Raw genomic sequence first — 20,029 nt, forward strand, 5'->3', positions numbered from 1 at the left:
TTATCAATGTTTATCATTGGCTACTAGTCCTGATGGCTATATGCTGCCTTTAATATTGGAGGCAGTATGCCTATGTACACTAGTTGCTGGGGAGCTTAAGTGGAAGGGTGCTGTTGCATTCATGTCCTGTGAGCTTCTTGGGAGGAGCAGAAAGCTGGACTATATGGACTCTCACTTTGATCCAGCATTGCTCTAACATTCTTAAATTAGGCAAGTTAAGCAAGAATTACTGGCTTGAATGTTTGTTTGCTCAAGGGTTGCATTCTATCTGTCAGTATGGGATCTGTTGTCATTTACATGAGTTTTTATAAGTCTTTGATTTGGTTGGCATTTTATTAATATATATTTTAATATTTTCTTTAGAGCTTCGACTTACATTTGGACTCAAGTCCCGAAAATACACCAATGAAAATAGTTACAGCACATCTTCCAGTGAAGGAAATAAAAAAAGATACAACAGAAATGAAATCACAAGGTGAACTTTAAAATACAAATTCCATACATTTTCATAAATTTATCACTTCTGCAGAGGTTACAGGTAGTTGAATTTTCAGTTGCTGTTTTATTCCAGGAAACACTTGACAAATTCGTGTTAGGTTTGTAGAACTATGAAGTAGAAAGGGCATTATTGATTATGAAATTCAGCAACATAATCTATACTCCAGGTATTGATGACAACTTAGACAATTAGACTTCTAATAAATCATGCAAGTAAGGTCACTTACCACATTCCATCGCTGACTTGGTCATTTTGTTGAGAAGTTAACATTTCTAGTTCTATTTGCTGTTTCTGTTGTAGTTGTATTTGCAACTTCTATACTTTGGTCTATACTTTAACTGATACACCTTTCTGAAGTGTAACCATTCTGCTAGAATGTTTCATTTTTTTCTGTAGAGTAGACCTGTGCAAATTGTGACCTGACGTGGCAAATATATCTTCCCAGGCTTGCACTGTGGCCTGCCAAGAGATGGGCATCCTTGCCCAGTCAGGTGGCAGAAACAAAAAGTTTACAGTTCTGTCTCCTGTATGATGAATAGCTGCATTTAGTTTTTTCATCACAGCTGTATGCAATTCTGCTAATAGGATCGGTTTCCTTTAGCTTTTTCTATTCTATGAATGTATGCAACTTTCCTCTTATTTTCTTTCTTTGAGCACTGGTGCGCAAAGTGACAAATAAGTACTGTTAAAATGACCAAAACTAATAATAATTGTATTCACTAAAACAGAAATTACACTGACAGTTGAATTGTTCCTAGTACTTAAATTAACTGCTTAAGCTACAGATGTTGGTATTTTCCCTTCTATCCTCTGTTGTGAACAATCAAGTTTATAATCCCTATAATGTTTGGTATCCACGATTCATGATATACATCTGAAGTAATACATTGATTTATTTGCAGGTCCAGGTCCCCAACAGTTGGTTCAGACTTTATTTTCAAATAAAATCCCTGACACAAATGAAAGCAGGTAGGGTATTTTGAAGAGTTCCGTAGTTGCATTTTATTGCAAAACTTTGTTGAAGATTATATTTTAAAATATTTCAATATAGTTAAAACAGAGGAAGATCTGATGTAAGAACAGTAACTTCTTCACTCCAATATTCTTCTGGGTGTTAGAAAATAAAAGGAAGTGACTGCAGTTAAATAGTACAATAACCCACAGTCAGACACAAGTGGATTGCTCCATAGAGTGCTTGCCTGCTCCCATTCCACTAAGCAACACAGGAAGACTTCATTGTAGTATGAGAGTCTGGAATCTGTATTCATGAACTCATGAAAACTTATTCTGGCTATACCAGATTTAAACCCCTTCGTATCCTCTACCCCCAGCAGTAGGGTTAGTATGCTCTGCTAGTACTTTCCATTGGCCCATCATACCTATGGAAATTAGAGGCCCATATTGCAACTCTGCTAAGCTTTTCTTATGCAAAACATGACACTTGTAAACAGTTTTCCATGTATCAGATAATGTACTGTTGGAGGTTCAGTTTTCAAAACACAGCCCTGTTTAAAACATGAGTCTTGGAGGTGTCAGGCAACAGGCTGTTTGCTTTCTGACAATCTTTCTGAAATAAAACAGCCTTCTGCATTGCTTCCAGAATGTTCTCATCTTTAAGACAGAAAAAATGTGGCACTTTTCCCTCACCATTCGGAAGAAAGGGAGGGATGAAACAATTCTTTAAGAATACAATTACAGGTATTTCAATTTAAAGAGGAGGGCAGGGTTCCAAAGGGAACATGTGGAGCTTTTTCCTACATCAAGGGGCATGATAATTTGAGACCATTATTCAGCCACTCAAACCCAACAGTTTCTTCACTGAGCTTTAAAAAGTTAGCAGGCTCTTCAAGGGTAGACTGAAATGGAAGTAATTCTTGTTGTTTTCAATCCTAGTCTATCAAATAAGTGTAGGACTTGTACTTGCAGACTTGTTTGCTTTAAAATAAAAACCATATTTTTGAAAGAAACATACCTAAATATTAAATTATATTTATATTAAAATAATTTATATTTACTTTGATTTAATTTTTACTTAAATTGCTTTAATTTTAAGTTCATGGTAAAACAGACATTTTGTTCATACCAAATTAATTTTTAAACTTAAAGGGCAGATTCTCCAAAGATTTCATTAGTATCGAAATGTGATGGTCAACTTTCGTCTGAAGAAAATATTAAAAAATTAAAAGAAGGAACAAAAGATAGTGATAAACAACTAATCATAGTAAGTAATTGTAGATGTTGAGCATTTGATGTTCATCTTTTGAGATATTTTAAGCAAAGTGTATCAATTGTTAAATTTGCCCTTTTATTTCCAGTTGTGTAACCATTGTGTTAATATTTTTAGAAAAATGAACATGTTAGTCTATTGCTGAAAAAACAATAAATCATCCCATGGCACCTTAAAAGGCTAACAAGTTTATTCTGGTATATACTTCCATGAAACTTCTTATTTAATTATATACATGTTAACCTCACACTGGCAGATCTGTATATATGATAGGGCAGGGGAGATGTAAACTACTGAGGCGGAAGGAATTAAAATGCAAAACATACAGGCAGTGACAATTACTTTAATAACTGCTATTTCCAAAATGTTGGGTGATGACACAGTTGGCTCCTGAACAGTTTCATTCTGCATATCAAATTTGTGTCCATTTACACATTTTTATAGATGTTGTCCTGTTTGTTCTGTTTGTTTATGTAGTAAAGCATGCTAGCCAGTGTTGGCATATATCACATTGAAAGATGAGCAGGTGTTTGAATTCCTGATTTTGTGAATGGCACTATGAAATGATGCAACAGCCTTTCCAGAGGGGAGTTGACCACTGTGTCTGCCCCAGGATCTGGTTCCTATGTCACAGTATTAAGAACCATCAGCATATTTTATCTAAAATTGCAATTTTTCATTGGGAGAACAAATGTGCAGTAAAGATTCTTTTTCTAAGAGTCCCTTTCTCCTTCCTCACTTGACATCTGTAAAAAAAAATTACTGAAAAATAGGTGACAGGAGTCCAGGGATGTTCCTACACTCTATATATGAAAAGATGTATAGGCACAGGAAAGAAAGCAGTCCTGCACCTGGTTGCTTCAGCAACTCAGTTTATCAGAAGGGTCTTGGTATCGTCCTGGGCATTAGCAAGGTTCTTTTACTCCTTGCTTGTGTTTCCTTGATTGATTTAGTTAGATATGACAGCTGTACTGTCTTTCACACACCTTGCAAATCTGGCAGGAAAGAGTAAGTTCTTGTGATGCTTGGATCGTCTTGAAAATGTTAACATGAGGCAAAGAATACTTGGTCCATAACCATATTACAGACCTTGGAATGCTGTTCCTAGCCACTATTCTTGATATAAGCATGCAAAGCAAAAATAGTATCTTTTAGCATCATGGAGACTCAAAGGGGCCCATTTGTCATTGTCTATTGTGTTAAGAAACTTTGTTTTTTTTTTACTGTATGTTACTCTTGCATGAGCACTGTATTTACCTTTTAATATAGGATGCAGGGCAAAAAAGATTTGGTGCAATTTCCTGCAGTGTTTGTGGGATGCTTTACACAGCTTCAAATCCTGAGGATGAAACTCAGCACCTGCTCTTTCACAACCAATTTATAAGTGCTGTAAAATACGTGGTAAGGAGACTTCATTTTGCTTATGAAACACTATGTGCTTTGTGGGTTTTGCTATGGAACAATCAGAATAGTACTTAATGCTAAGTATACTGTAGGTAAGAATTAGATTCAGTTAGAAATGTTTTAGAATGCTGGTCAGTCATTAATATATTACTTATGCTACTAAATCATGTTTTACCCAGTTCTTTTACTTGTCCTAGTGATACAGTATGTATTCAAGCACCCAAGATTGATCAAGCTAGCCAGTCATTTACAATACCATGCATCCATTTTCCAATTTGTTGTTCTGTTTACATGTAATATGTAAATGCACAAATAAGGGGCCATGTTTTACAGCATGAACTTCTTAGGGTATATTAACATAATAGATTAGAAAATATTAAGCTTTATATTGTCTGAAATTCAATTACTTACATACAAAATTGCATATAAAGGATCATAATGTCCCTGTAACTTCTGTTACAGCCATTGAAGTCTGTTTTCTTTATCATATATGTTACCTTCCATATTCTGCATTGACATTGATAAGACCTCCAGGATAACTGAACTGAACTTACCAAGCTACTTCATTTCTGATCCCTCAAATTTTATCATTGGTTCAAATCTAGCTTGGAATGTAATGATATACGCATATACAAAATCTAATTTAGAGGTGTGCTTCCTTACTGATTTTTTTGGTTTATTTTTGTCAGCCATTCATGACTTACACAAGAAAGTATAGTCAGTTGCTTTTCTATGTTTATTTGTGTATCATTCATATATAGAGAGATCTGCAGGGCAGAGCAACTTAGAGCACTTGGGAAAGTGGGGCGGAGAAGCGGGAGGGGAGTTTGCTTGGGGGAGTGAATGGACAAAGCTTAGGGATGAGAGGAGCATCAGCTTCCCTTGGTGGAAATCCACCTCTTATTTTACTTCTATTTCAATAAAGTCTTAGTGGGTTTACCCTTACTTTCAGTTCTTGGCCTGTTTTCAGTACAGCTATGAACAAATCTTTTAAACATGTAATTTATTAATAATCCATTATAATCATTGTTTCCAGCTAAAACTGGACTGAGAAAACATCATGTAACCAAACTGCAAGCCTAATTAGACACTTCACAAGATTTTTAAGTGCCACTATGTTTTAAATCCTCACTTTAATCCAAAAGCTGTTACTAAAACCTTGATTCAGTTTTACAGCCCAGTTTTCTGCATATTTATGTGGAAGTAAGGATTTCACCTCTTTATTTATTTATTTATTTATTTATTTATTTATTTATTACTTAGGTCTGTACTATACCCTAGAAATAAATATTGAGGTGGCTTGCAATAAAGTATGTTAATTAAAACATATAAAAGCAACAACTAAATACAACTGGTTAATGGACATTAACATGTTAAAAAGCTTGGAAAAACAAACACAAGTGTCCTGTATGGCAAGAGCGTCCCATAGCCATCACCTGCTGTTACTTGGATGAGCTGAACTCTGATAAGAGCTTCTAATGAAGAATTTAAAGCAGGCATGTATGTAGATAGGAGATCTACATACATAGGCAGCCAGACCCCATATGGTGAAGGGGTATCAAAAATCAAGACCAGTTCTCTGAATTGGATAAAGCAGTATTGGTTCCTATAGGCAAGGACCAGGTTAATATTCTCATAATACCTGGTTCCTATTAGCACTCTAGCAGCTGTATTTTAACAGCAGTTCTCAAACTTTCTTTAGGGGCAACCTTACATATAACATATTACAGAGAGTCAGAGCTGACCCAAGATGTTTTAATGCCTGAGGCAAAGGACATGATAATATTCTTCCCCTCCCAGCCATGTATAGAACCTGACAAAACTGGCAAGTGGCAACTGCATCTTACTTTAACACTGTTAGTGGGGTAGCTTCTTTCACCACACGTGATAGCAGAAAGCTACCTTAGGACTACAAGGCAGCCATGTGGTGTGCACAGCTTCCCTTCCAGCATCTTACTGCTGCACCCTGCTCTGTATCTAGGAGAAGAGTCTCAAAAGCTACTGTTTTGTTTTATTTCATTCTACTTCTACTTCATTCTACTAGTGCTGATGACTTTATGGTGCCTCCATTATCAGAGGCAGGAAGCCTACATACACCAGTATATGGGGAACTTGGTTGGGAACACACTGTTGCATTCAGTTCCTCCTTGTGGGGTCCCAAGGGCAGCTGGTTTGCCACTATGTGAACAGAAAGCTGGACTAGATGGCCTCTTTGTCTGATCCAGCATGGCTCTTTTCATGGTCTTATTTTAGTCTTACTATACATTTAGGGGATAGTGCTGTCCAGTTCTTTTTTCTCCCGCCATTCTTCACCTTCAAAATGTTTTACGTTTCGGGGTGGCTTGTAGATTGAATTAGCATACTGAAGTAAACTTTACTTTGGTTCTTCTATAAATACTACTTTGGGCATCCTTTCTGAGCAACATAAACTCTAATTTCTGGATAGACTTAAGTGGCTTTTTGTTTTGTTTTTCCATGCAGGTACTGCTCATTAATCACCATCAGTGTGGATCTGAAGAAGAGTTAATTACCTTATTTTTGAGTATGTTTAACTTCAGATACACACAGCATAGGAACTTTCCCCTTTAGATTCTTAGAAGGTAGTTATTGTTTTTATAGTCTCATTTTTTATGACTGATAGTTTATAACCAGTGACATAATAACTTACTCCTTGTTTGAAAACATTGCATGCCATTCAGTTCATTGAAAACCTCCTGGAGGTCTTTTGCTTGCCAGGATGTTAAAATGTTCAAAATTTGTATTTGTGGAGGTAACTATATTAAAGAAACACTTTCTTAAAAATAATACTTATGCTCACTATTGGCTAGAAGGTATACATATATCTACATGAACTTGCTCTGGGTTGCTGTTTAGGGAATTTACTCCATTTACAAAATACATCTACAGATTCCAAGTTGATTTGTCTAAGAATTGTAAAGAAAGGTTCTAAAGTCCAAAACACTTTCATCAATTGCATTCTGTTAACTTCACTATGTTATATGAACGAGTGTGTGGCTGTTCATATGAATACAGGAAGCAGCTTATTTGGGATTTATTTACTCACTGAACAAATATGGATTATTTTCCAAAGCTTTAAAGGATAATATTTGTCAACTATATTAAGCAATATAAAAGGATGTGTGTTGAGTATTTATTGTATGTGGTGGTGTCTTTTAGGGCTGGAAAAAAGAACGAATTTTGGCCGAGTTTCCTGATGGCAAGATAATAATGGTACTTCCTGATGATCCAAAATATGCACTAAGAAAGGTAGATTGAACTTTTAAAAAAGTGTACTGTTCCTGGTTCTGGATATGGGCAACTAGATACCTTTATCTTTGATTATATTATTAGGTTGGTAGCACAAATGTACTTCATGAGTAAGTTTGTTCATTTTTATATGTACATAGTATTTGATATTTGCCATCAGATCAGTAGTTAGGTTACAATCATAAAGCAATTAATATTCATGTTTTCATAATGCTGTATTGCTTTTTGGATCTTTATGTGAATCGTAGAAACCTGAACATAAATTGTGTGTGCACAGAGGTTAGCAAACTGTGCACCTTTTTCAAGAGTTTAAGAGACTTATGACTCACATGGGCTTGTGGCAGGAAAAGGTACAGAGGTAATAGATATGAATTGGTCAGATTACTTCAGGAAATATGACAGTTGACAATAGTGTCAGGTCAAAGCCTGTAGTTAGCAAATTTGTAATGAAAATGGCCATTCTGACAAACAGTACATCCCAAAGGACTTGATTAGGCCCTGCAAGAAAAATATGTGATCATTAGGAACAATTTAGTCAATACGGGCTGCTTGCTTTCTGGTTCTAACAGGCACAAAGACTTCAATTTGGGTGTCATAAAACATAAAAAGAGGTATGCTAGATCAGACCAAGTATCCATCTATTCCAGTATTCTCTTCACATAGTGGTTAGCCAGCTGCTCAGAACAGGATGGCGGCAGCACGCTCCTGCCCTGGTTCCCCAGCAAGGGCTACACATAAGCAAACTGCAACTAGTACAGATATGGCAGCCAGGTTGGTCTCTGGAACATGAGGGAGAAACCATCTGTCACTGGTATTAAAGTCTCTGCTGTGGCTGCCTATATGTTTCTGCAAGATACTAGTAATTACCTGTAAAGTCCTTGATGGTTCAACTCCCAAGTACTTTTGGGAACGCCTTTGCTCATATATTCTGTCTTACCCACTAAGATCATCTGGGGATATATTTGCTTCTGCAAGATTAATGCCTACTATCCCAAGAACTTTCTTAGCGGTTGACCCTTAACTGTGGAATGGCCTGCCAGGAGAGATGCCTCAGATATTCCAGATTGCTACTTTCAAGAGGGAATTAAAGACATAACTTGTCCGACAGCTGTTTCCAGATTAGTTTTATGTCTATTTTTAGTCTTAAATATGAATTATTGTTGGTTTTAATCTCCTGTAAACCGCTCAGAGCCTATGGGAATGGAGTGGTATCTAAAAATGTAAGCAAACTAATATAAACAGTAACTGGTGTACAATTTATTAATATATAACTACTTTCCAATATACTGGTTTTGATTCTGTGATGCTATTTTGGCAGGTTGATGAAATCAGGGAGATGGTAGATAACGACCTGGGATTTCAGCAAGCTCCTCTTACATGCTCCAGAACTAAGACTCTATTATTTATTTCTAATGATAAAAAAGTAACTGGCTGCTTAATTGCAGAACATATCCAGTGGGTGAGTAAGGGTGTGCCCAGAGTATTTTTCTTCATTTTTATACCCCTCTTCATACTTAACTGTAACAATATTGCTGCCTTATATCCCAAAACTGTAACTATCTTAAACAATTCCTTCAACACTGCTATACAAAACTAACTTCCTCTTTGGCCTAGTGTTTCCTTGTATTTTTGACAAGAAATAAACCATCTGAATCACAATTGTTGATTATAACCTCTTAAGTCTCATACCTTGAAATTGGATATAAAATTAACAAAATATTTTCTTCAGTAGAAAAGATGCAAGTCAGCTCTGGAGCTGTTGTAGGTTAATTCCTTCTCTTTGAAATCAGTGAGAAGGTTTGTGTGCGTGCGTGCATGTGTATGTATTTTAAAGTATGCAGTGAAACCTCCATCCTTCCTGCTTTTCTAGCATGAACCACTGAGGCTTTGGAATCTTGGATTGCTCTGATGTTGGACCTTAGCGCTATTTCATCAATAGGATTGCTGTATTAACACTTTTTAAAAAAAAAACACACTGAACTAATCCTGACAAAAGTGCAGGGTCACAGAATTAATGTATCAGTAATGTATCAAATCACATGATATTGACATTCAAATTCTTAACAGACCCTGTTTCCCAACTCTCCCCTTGTTCCCCATACAACAAAAAGCAGAATAGAAATTATTTGTAAGAGATCCAGGCTTACACGTTATACAGCAGCCTGGTTTTTTAATTCTTTAGCTTTCGTTTGCTTGAAAGTTTTCAGGAACTATTGTTTCCAGTATATAATGGAAATTGATTCATATCGGGGTAAAGAATGTAGGCAAACAGTTTACCTTCATGCCACAGCTTCTCAGCTTTCTCCTATAAACATCTTGGAGTTCCTACAGTAACTGAATTTAGTACAAGCTTACATTTGTTTTATTTTAGGATTGTAGAAGACAATGTTCTTGTAATTATATTCAAATAACACTTAAGAACATTGCAGGGAAATGAGGTTCATCTTCTATCACTTGTTTTAATGCGCTGATAAAAGTCTATTAACAATATTCTTTCTCTAGGGATATAGAGTTATTGAAGAAAAGATTCCAGAAATTAGTTCGGAAAATGAGAAAGTCACCTTTGAAAGACAAAAGGCTTGGTGCTGTTCAACATCTCCTGAGCCTGCTATTTGTGGTATTAGTCGCATCTGGGTGTTTAGCATGATGCGAAGGAAGAAAATTGCTTCCCGGATGTTAGAATGCCTGAGGTAAGCAGTTTCTTCATATTTCTATCTATGAACTGTGATTAGTAAAATGAGGAGGAGGAGGGGGAGGAGGGGGAAATATGAGCCAGTTATAAGGACAGGAAGGAGGGCAAAAAACTGGTTTCATAGTAACTTTTTGAGAGGCATTAAATTAATTGATGGGGACTGTTTATATGACTAATAGTTATTTAAGAATAGCTGTATAATTCATGGGTATTACTTGATCAATAGGAAGCTATCCATATTAAAAATATTTCTATTGCTACCATGATGTTTTGTTAAATATCTTTAAACAGGAGTAACTTTATATATGGCTCATATTTGAGTAAAGAAGAAATCGCTTTTTCTGATCCTACTCCTGATGGAAAGCTGTTTGCAACACAATACTTTGGTACTAGTCAATTCCTGGTGTATAATTTTCTCAGTGGACAACAACCTACTTAAAGTGGAAACTTTTATAGTAAAAGGTAGTAAGAAGGTATTGTTAAACTTGTTGCCTGGTTGTAGCTGTTGACCAAGAGAATGGGACACTTACTAGCAGTGAACTCAGGAGTTATAACAACCAAACATTGGTTGTTGTATTTTATTACAACTGTAAACAGTGCAGAGATAGGGTAATTTTTGAAGCTATTTTTATAAAAATGTATTGTAATTTAGTCATGTTTACATGCAGCTTATAGTTGTTCATAGTGGACTGACAACTAGTGCAAGAATTGTCAAGTATTTAAGTACATTTTGAAGTTCACAATGTAAGGAATATATCAGGGCAGTGAGAGTTACCTTGATTCATGTTTGGTATAGCACAGCTTATACAAATCAATAAAAAGATGGTCTATAGTATCACACATTGTTTTAGTATTTACTTTGAATGGAAATAATGTTTAAAAGGGAGTGTTAGGTGAGCCAATAAAGAGGGAGACTGTGTTTTATTTCCTCAGCAATAGCAGATTGGATGTATACCTTCATTTGTGGACTTCACTTTGATACATTAACCTAAACCCCTCCAGTTTCAGAGGGTGCATATGTTGGAAAACTACTGTGGCCTTTCTTGACCTGTATATAATGTAGATTAAAAATAAAGTATTTGATAATTTTTAAATAATGTACTAATGTGAAATGCATTTAAGCAATTCCTTTGATATGGTTGAATATTAAAAGTTGATTTGAAATGGTAGTCTGATCCTTATATAAAAATTATGAGCTGGGGTGATTAACAGTTGCAGTCATTATATTTAGAAGATCTAAGAGCTTCGGTTCTCAATATTACTGTGGAAAAAGCCAATGGTTCAGCCTCCTGTTTCCAGTTGTGGAAATGTCCTCTCCATGAATCCCACAAAAATGAAGCCAGGATATGGAGAAAGACAAGTTCCAGTCTTCATGTACCTGATGGAGTCTAAACATCACTGTTTCATTTTCACTGCTGATTAGCAGCCTTCTGATTCCACACCAGTGTTAAGTCTACCTATTCATTTCATTGGATCTTCTCTAAGTAGGAGTAACAGTGGTTGAAACCCAAACTGGCTACTTACTTTTTTTACTCAGACTGATACTGCACCTTGTTCATATTACAGGTGGATTGAAAAGTCAAATTTGTACTATGCAAGTTTCAGACTAGACCTGACTTGAACCCCAAAGATTGTGTTTTACCCAAGAATGCAAAAGGCGGCTAGCCTGTCTAGCGTGAGGATTTGTCCCTCTGAAAATTTTGAGACCTCAGATATACATAGTATAATACATAATGAGCAATATCAGCCACCTCTTCCAAACCACAATTGCTTGCACGACCTTTCACAGCAGGTAGAGTATAATCTGTCATTCAAAAGTATACAGAGTTATTTCTAAAAGCCTGTATAAATACATCAGCCAGAAGGCTATAAAACTTTAGAAGACAGACCTGCATTATAGAATTACACCTGCCTTCGAGAACTGGGAATGAGCAGCAGTGGTCATTGGATTCATGAACCCTCTCTTGCCCTTCCCCGCCTATGAAGAAAGGAAAGCAGAGTGGATTCATAGATTCATGCAACTTAGAGGACATTGCTTCTTCTCCTCTGACACAAAGGAATAGAAGGTGGACTCATACAAGCCAGAGGCTCACAGTGGTTTGCTTGGAATGCCAAACCAGAAATTGGCATATCTGGACTGAGTCACTGTAAATGGGCTCTGTTTAAATCTAGTAGTGAAGGGTACAGTGCACCTTTCAGCATGATTACATTGCCAGTTCTAATGAAGACAGTGCATCATAAATTAATACCTAGACAGCACTCCTGAATTTAGCAGATTAGTTGGGCAAACTTTCAGAGTAATGACTGTCCAGATACCTGCCAAGTTGGCTTTACAACATCTTCCTAGAAACAATAAAGGTAAAGGTTTCCCCTTGACGTTAAGTCCAGCCATGCCTGACTCTAGGGCGTGGTGCTCATCTCCGTTTCCTAGCCAAGGGAGACAGCGTTTGTCCGCAGACAGTCTCCGTGGTCATGTGGCTGGCATGACTAAACACCGAGGTGCATGGAACGCTGTTACGTTCCCACCGAAGTGGTACCTTTTTATCTACTTGCATTTGCATGCTTTCGAACTGCAAGGTTGACAGGAGTTGGGACGGAGCGATGGGAACTCGCCCCGTTGTGCAGATTCGAACCGGCGACCTTTTGATCAACCAGCCCAGCAGTTTAAATCACTGCGCCACCTGCTCCTAGAGACTGCTTCAAATCTCCTAGAAACAATAATATAACACTAATCTTTTGTGTAATTTGGTACTGACCTATGCTTCTGTGGAGGAAGTAGCAAATGCTTGATCATTTACTTTTGTATTCCAGGTTATGTCCCGTTTTTACATCCTAGCTTTGAAAACAGCAGGCTTTAAAAATCACAGAGTATGGTGCAATGGTGCTGCAATGGTGCATACTAACAGATGATGTGACATTTTTGCTTCTGGTCTCACCAGAGGAACACTAGCCCAAACAGTTTAAGACACCACTTAACCTTTAAAGTAGTTAAAATATAATCTGATCCCATAACAGAAACTTAAAACTGTTAAGTTCTGAACCTGTGTGTGTAACACTGCGAGCAGGCATCTATGAAACCAGCTTCACTACATTTATATTTGATGTAGAAAGACTGCATACAGCATTAAAACAGACTCTTGAATGGTAATACAACATTCATTGAATTTAATGAAAGAACATTATAAACATACTATAGCCACAATTGCAAACAACTTCAGTTCAAACAATATGAATGTGAGGTAGACTGACTAGTGAAGCTAAATTCACCAAGTGTTGGTTAAGAGAATTTTACATCAAGGACTGCTTCAAACCTGATGAACTTCCTTCATATAGTTCTACATAGGCTAAAGTAGGCAGAGAAACAAGCAGTGTACAGATTAACATGAAAGATGGCTCGCACATGCTTGTTGTGATGTGTATATATGCTCTTGGAAGTTGCAACCAACTGTACATATAATAAACCTATCAAGTTTATCATCAGCACTACTGTTTTACAGCTTATATACTTCCTCCTTTACAGCTAAGAAATACAAGTTATCTGGAAAGGAAACTAGTCAAGTGTGAAGCAGTCCTACGAAAGCAACATTTAACCCCCTTTCAGAGATCATCCAAAGCAACTCCATAAATATCTGACTGATTTGTTTATAATTACAGATTACATTCAGTATAACCTGTGACTTGTCAACTATCCATATTTAACAAGTCCACAGGTAAAATAATGCTGGTCTATTCAATACAATCATGTCACTGTCTTGCTGGCAAGGCTTGTAACCAAAATAAAATAGTACTATTTAGAATCATACTCTGAGTTTCCATCTCATCTATCAAGAACGTGTGTTACTGTACCACACAGAACTTTTATTAGTCTGTGAAGACATTTATTGAAGAGTTTTCAGCTAGTAATCAGGGTTCTTCCTTTGCTTTAGTGATATCGCTTTGAATAACTAATTGTTCTTGTCCAATGTAGGATCTTTCCGCCCAATCACACACAGCATTTCTCAGTAATGGAGTCTGTAGGCTTCCGTTTGTTTTTAAAAAATCTCATTCCTGCACAAATTGTTCAAAAAGGAGTGCACTATTAAAAACACTAAGCAAAATCTGCAAGGGTTGAGTAGCACATGACTTCAAATGCATAGTGCATCTTTTTCCTTTTAATTAAAAGTATAAAAAACCATGTTTACAAAGAGGTATATCAAATAAAGATAAGATCTGCTACCCAACCAAGGAGACTTTTTTCAAAGTATAGTGTGCCTGCAGAAACTGTATGTTGAAGCGCAAACTCTCTCATGAAGATCAATCTATATCCCTGATTGTGTGAAAAGGCCCTTAGGGTCCAAGTTATCAGCCTTTATATATCTTTGTATCTTTTTACAAAGGAGCTAATTAGTCTCCTGGAATTTTAAGAACTTAGTGCAAACATCAAATATACAAAGATGATTTTGAAATCTTTATATTTGCAATATTTGCAATAAAATGGAAACATTGGAAACTTTTCACAAATTTAATATTATGCAGGTATTAATTCAACCAATGAAATTAGAACAAAGTCTTCAGTCATTCCTAGAATACTGGTATTTATCATGTTTCTTGCAGGTTCCACAATAAATGCATCACAGCCCTAATTGTCGCTTTTATTTACGCTTCTACCCCCAAAATATATTTGCTAAAATATAAGGCAAATTTTGTATGGCTACAAAACCTCCCAAATAATCTACACTAAAGTAAACAGTTGTTCATTTGAAATATGCTACATTTATGTAAAGCTATAATAAAACCAATACGTTTGAAACTGTTACCTTCCTTTTCAACTTCAATCAATATATTATACTTTCCATCATTTGTAAACAGTTCTTTCACAAGGTAAAAAGTTGTATGATTAACACTTTGTTCTAAATGCACTTTTAGCAGGTGCTTCTTAAACAATTTGCAGGTATAAAGTTGGTGTTTAAATCATATTAAATTTAATGTACTGAATGAATTTCTTTTTTCACCATCTTGTTAAATAGGTCACACAGCTTACATATTTGTACATAAGAAAAAGTGTTAGAATGTAACTGAAGAAAGGACCAGCAATTTATTAAATGATAACAGTGACAAAAACTGGAAAAATCTGAATAGTAAAGAGAAAAGGAATTCAATCAACTTTAACTGCCATATGACGACTCAATTGTACTACATTCATATAAACTATTCATGTATTTCACAGCACAAAGTGCTGGTGCGAAGATGTTAATTCTAAAACCATTCAATGCCTATTTAAAATAATGCTTTTTTCATGTATCTCTAATTCAAGCAAAGACAAAACACATGATCCAGTCAAGCACACATGCAGTACTTGCATGTGAAAGTTCTACCGTGCCTGTTCTCCCCATCAAACCAAGCACACATGCAGGTGGTGCAAGGATAAAAAGTAGATAGGGAGATCATTTTTTCTCCCTGTCTTGCAATATTAGAGCATGGGCTTGACCCATTAATCTGATTGATGCAAGATTCGGGACAAATAAAAGGAAGTACTTTTTTACATTGCACCTGCTTAAAGTTGGAAATTCCTCATGATTAGATGGTCAACAATTTGGATAGCTTTAAAGGGGATTAGACATTCTATTCATGGAGGACAAGGCTATGTGCTTCCTCCAGCATGAGAGGCAGTATGCCTATGTATACCAGTTCCTGGGGGACACAGGCAGGAGGCTGCTGTTGCACTCATGTCCTACGCGTAGGTTTCCTACGAAGAGCTGACTGGCCGCAGTTTGACTAGAATGCTGAGCCAGATGGTCCAGCAGGTCTTTCTTGTGTTCTTATGAAGCTTTGCTAGGAGAGGAGGTACGTGCGCACACCCCATATTCCCAACCAATTTTCAACCATGCAAGTTACTTGTGCTCTGTAGCAGTGATGCTGGTTCTGCTATGAATATCGGAAGTGGTCACTGAACTTCCATTTCTTTCATTATTTCATATTGCTTTCTATGTATACTCAAATGCTCACATGGAGAGGAGGTGGGTTACAGGGAACAACAGAGCTCCATGAGGGACTCTTCTGCACACAGGTGCTTGGTTTCTGCTCAATTGGATCAAAGTCTAGGCATTTCAAATAAACTAGCCAACTTTTCCATGTGTTTTAAAGAACTTCATTTAAAAATATCTCCTGTTGGTCCAGACTTCATTGGTTTTTAAAGTACTTGTAGTTTTCATAACCTGTCGTTTGCTTTGCTTCAGCCCTTGGTTATATCACAAAGTATTATGATCCATTATCCCTGTTTTGTGGTCTGTATATTCTTTTTGGTATAGTAAATGCTCTCATACAAAGCTCCAAAGTAGGGTTCTTTACCCCAAAGGAATAGAGAAAAATGAGGCAACCACAAAAAAGAATTCCAGGGATTTTTTTTCTGTATAAGAACTAATGAGACATGGAGATATGAATAACTATGATGGGGCTGACACTGAGGAAATAAAATGCATAATTTAGGTTGATTGACCATATGTATTTTGAAACACAGTCAAGGATGATCCACATGCAGAAACTTATTTCTGCATGTAGCTTGTTTTTATGAATACTATTGCCAGAGAGGAAAATATCCAGTCACTATTAAAGTGGTCAGCTTTCACCATTCATATGATTTCCTGGATTCAGACTAATAATGGACACCCAAGGGGTAGAATAAAAATTGTGAAACAAACCTGCATGTGAGTGCAATGCTTGCCATACATTCATTGATTTGTTCAGGCTTATGTAGTAAACTTTTAATTTTTGTGAAAATTTTGCCAAAACAGTTTCAATACATATAAAATTACAAATCTTAAGCTAACACTGCACAGAACATGAACAATGATTACTTTTTAAACACAAAGATCTATGTCATTTCTAACCCCTGAGTTATTCTGTACCAAAAGTACAGATATGCAGAGAAATAGCATTTCTCAACATACTATCTTCAATAATTCCACATTCTTAGTGTGAATTTCATGTAACACATTCAAGCCAACAGATGCCAAGAGTCAGTTTAATTCCCTGTTTAGCATAGTACAATGAGATAAGGAGAATCCAGCATCTACCAAAATGTTTCTCCATATCTTGAGTCACAGGGGCCATGCCATTAGGTTAAGCTTCTGTAACAGCAACCCACAGGCAGTAAGTTAAAGCAATGCTCTTTCAATCAAAAAGAAGAGAGAAACATACAGCCTGGACAATAATTTTGGGAAATCATTAGAACAGAGTATTGGTTGCACTTTGCTCCACAGTGATTGTACTTTAAAAGAAAAAACAAAATAAAAACAAACTTGTCAGGTTTATCTTCTCCTTTGCCATTTCCCCAAGACTATATATGGCGTCCAGTCAGAAAATAGAGTGGCCTATCATCACTACTGTTAGCAGTCTGAAATTCATCTCTCAGACGGAACTGCCATTCATCTTCCAGCTCTAAACGGACTATTGTTTGACGCAAGGAGCTCCTGTCTTGGCAAATGACACACAGGGTTGCACCTTAGGTTGAAAAACAAAGCATAATTTATACTGCTGTTCACCTTCCATGTCTGTTTTCTGAGAGTCGTCCCTATTACTTGGAAAGAGTACTATACACAAATAAGGTAACGTTAAGTGTCTGGAGCCTCTATAGAAGAACCAGCTCCTTATGCTAGTTAATTGTACTATGCGTGCAACACTCTTCTCCCAGAAGAAAAATAGATTTCCACTACTATCCATAAGTGTTTCCACATACTTTTCCCTATGAAAACCAACATATGCACATGGTAGGGCAAACATGGCATCACATAATGAAGCACAAAATAGCTCATAATCAGTGTGAGGAACCTTTCTCCCTTGAATGTTGCATTCCCTTTGGAATTATCTATTGGGGGCCCACACCCTTTTTCTTCTCTTGCCCCCTATTCTCTTTGCCATCTCTCTGGGACTGGATCTAGGAATCCACACTAGCTGTGCAAGGACATGATTCTCTGCCTTCCTGGCCAGCATAGAAATGAAGTGGACTGCCAAAGCAGGGACAGAGCAATAGCAACACAGTGATTTTCTTAAACATTGCCTGTTGTTTTGGCTGTGACATGATGAAGCCTCAGCAACATGGAACTGTGTGTCCAGTTATAACCATAACTTAATGCTAAGCCTTACATGGAAATAGAGAATGACACTGTACATAGCATGAAATTGTCTGGATATATCAGGCCAAGACACATAAATCAGATAATGACTTCTCACTAATATTACCTATTCCATATTTGAAATAGGAATCCCACTTCATCTTTAACCATGCACTGAAAAAGAGTAGAACAATCCAATACTTTACCACCCTTGTTATAAGTACAAAAAGGTAGTTGCATTTTGGATTATTAAGAAGTATTTATCCTGAAATAATTTATATTCCCAAGACAGTAGAAAGTAGACTATGCTTAACTGGGATCATGTGAGTTGGGGTGTGGGATGGATCTGGTTTGTAGGACTTCTGTATCCTGCAGGACTTTTAGGGCACCAGCTACCATGGCTCCCAGTTTTAAAGATCCCTAGAGAAATAGGAAAGGGAGGTGGTTTCCTGTATGTACTATCAATGCCATCCCATTCTACTCTCTTAGAAAGCCATGGAACAACCACTAGGCAAGAGTTTAATAAAGAAATGACATTACCTTTCAGGAATTTGAACTTCTTAAGAAAATCTGCTCCTACAAAGGAGTCACAAAGATATAGAAGAAGTCCACTGAAGAACACGCCTTCACAGTTGACATTAACTGAGTGTGGCCGTGAACTGACGTAGCAAAGAGCTACCTAAAGCGGAAAGGGGGGGAAAGTTATGAATGTTAGAGTTTGTCTTAAATCATTTTATGCTTGAATTTCAGCAAAATGCCCATCATGCTAATGGTGAACAGCAAACATTGTTCTTACTAGATCTAGATAATCTAGATAATCTTCTGAATACATTGCAATTATTGTGGTAAAAGTGTCAGCAGTCAGCTCAGAAGTGTCAGAGGAATTGTTGTTTAAGTAACATACAAAAGAGATTGGAAACATTTACAGCAAATCTCCAAGCATTATCCAAATAACAAAAAGGGAAAGGAAATCTTAATTTTCATGCACCCACCCTTTCAGTGATTAAAGTCAGTTCTTCATGGTCTCAGTGACTCACATATAAGAGTTAACGTGCCTGCACAAAGCAGCGTTCAGACCATTCTAGGTCAAAGCTGAGCTTTTTGGCAGGCTCCCTGCTCCTCTTTTGCACATACTCCAGAAATGGCTCTTGCCTGCACTGCAGCTTCTTTATTTGTGATCCAGCAAGAAACAGTTCTTTAGACTGTTCTTCACTTCAAATGATCCTTTTGAATTTTCTTCTTGCCCCCTGAAGCACTGAGTTCTTTTTTCCTTTTTCTTTCTAGTCCATTTTCTCACCCTTCTGTCTCTTGGATTCATGGTCTGAAAGGCCTTCTTCAGCAGGAAGATCCTGTCATCTCAGAGACGTTCAGGGTGCATTTTGTGTCTTAGAGAGACTCTTAGAGAAGCTACTAAACCATCTAGGAGAAATGGATTAGTGCGTCTCTGCACTGAACTTTGGGAGCAAACTTTGATGTAGAAGTGGAGACAGGAGCGAGATGTTTAAAAAAAATTATATTAGGAGAAAAAAATTCGGAGAGAAAAACAAGAGGTAGCTAAGTGGAGAGGTTCTGATCTGTGAGGTGACTGTGTGTGGTTGAAAAGGAACTGAAGGACTGGGTGGGACTTCTAGGAGTGGGGTGGGGGCTCCTGCCCACTCTGTCCCGCTGGGCTTTGGAAGTTTTTGTCTCTGATCCAGCCCTTGCGCTGCACAGCAAAGCCCATTTGTGTGATTGCACAGAGACCACGAAGAAGACCAGCCCTTTGGTACCCAAGGTAATCCTGAGGAAGTCGCATGGACTAAATCCTGTTCAGGTGTGCATTAGAACCCTGAGACTGATTTTATTTAGAA

At 37.0% G+C, this 20,029-nt stretch overlaps 2 protein-coding genes across 17 annotated transcripts in view; one reads left to right on the top strand and one right to left on the bottom strand.

Moving 5' to 3' along the window:
• Positions 1–20,029, top strand: part of ESCO1 (establishment of sister chromatid cohesion N-acetyltransferase 1) — a 98,307-nt gene that overhangs the window by 9,094 nt on the left and 69,184 nt on the right. For 6 of the 8 annotated variants that reach the window (XR_006414111.1, XR_006414109.1, XR_006414108.1 and 3 more), the window contains exons 4-10: positions 364–475; positions 1,402–1,468; positions 2,606–2,720; positions 3,996–4,127; positions 7,308–7,397; positions 8,716–8,856; positions 9,900–10,087. Coding sequence is in view for 3 of the 8 variants with exons in the window: in XM_044424245.1 (XP_044280180.1) it covers positions 364–475; positions 1,402–1,468; positions 2,606–2,720; positions 3,996–4,127; positions 7,308–7,397; positions 8,716–8,856; positions 9,900–10,087 (845 nt within the window). In the remaining 5 variants the exon portion in view is untranslated. Of the gene's footprint in view, positions 1–363; positions 476–1,401; positions 1,469–2,605; positions 2,721–3,995; positions 4,128–6,611; positions 6,731–7,307; positions 7,398–8,715; positions 8,857–9,899; positions 10,088–10,380; positions 11,259–20,029 lie in introns of those variants that run through there. The other 2 variants (XM_044424243.1, XR_006414112.1) reach the window with 2 other exon arrangements.
• The window catches only part of GREB1L (GREB1 like retinoic acid receptor coactivator), a 209,339-nt gene continuing 202,541 nt past the window's right edge, over positions 13,232–20,029 (bottom strand). For 8 of the 9 annotated variants that reach the window (XM_044424231.1, XM_044424233.1, XM_044424237.1 and 5 more), the window contains 2 exons: positions 18,720–18,858; positions 13,232–17,568 (listed from right to left, as the gene is read on the bottom strand). In XM_044424231.1, coding sequence (XP_044280166.1) covers positions 17,405–17,568; positions 18,720–18,858 — 303 coding nt within the window. In that variant the 3' untranslated portion in view covers positions 13,232–17,404. Of the gene's footprint in view, positions 17,569–18,493; positions 18,600–18,719; positions 18,859–20,029 lie in introns of all 9 variants that reach the window. The other variant, XM_044424234.1, reaches the window with a different exon arrangement.

The sequence above is a fragment of the Varanus komodoensis genome, unplaced genomic scaffold, assembly GCF_004798865.1.
Source record: "Varanus komodoensis strain SLA01 unplaced genomic scaffold, ASM479886v1 scaffold14_1, whole genome shotgun sequence".
NCBI classification, from domain to species: domain Eukaryota; kingdom Metazoa; phylum Chordata; class Lepidosauria; order Squamata; family Varanidae; genus Varanus; species Varanus komodoensis.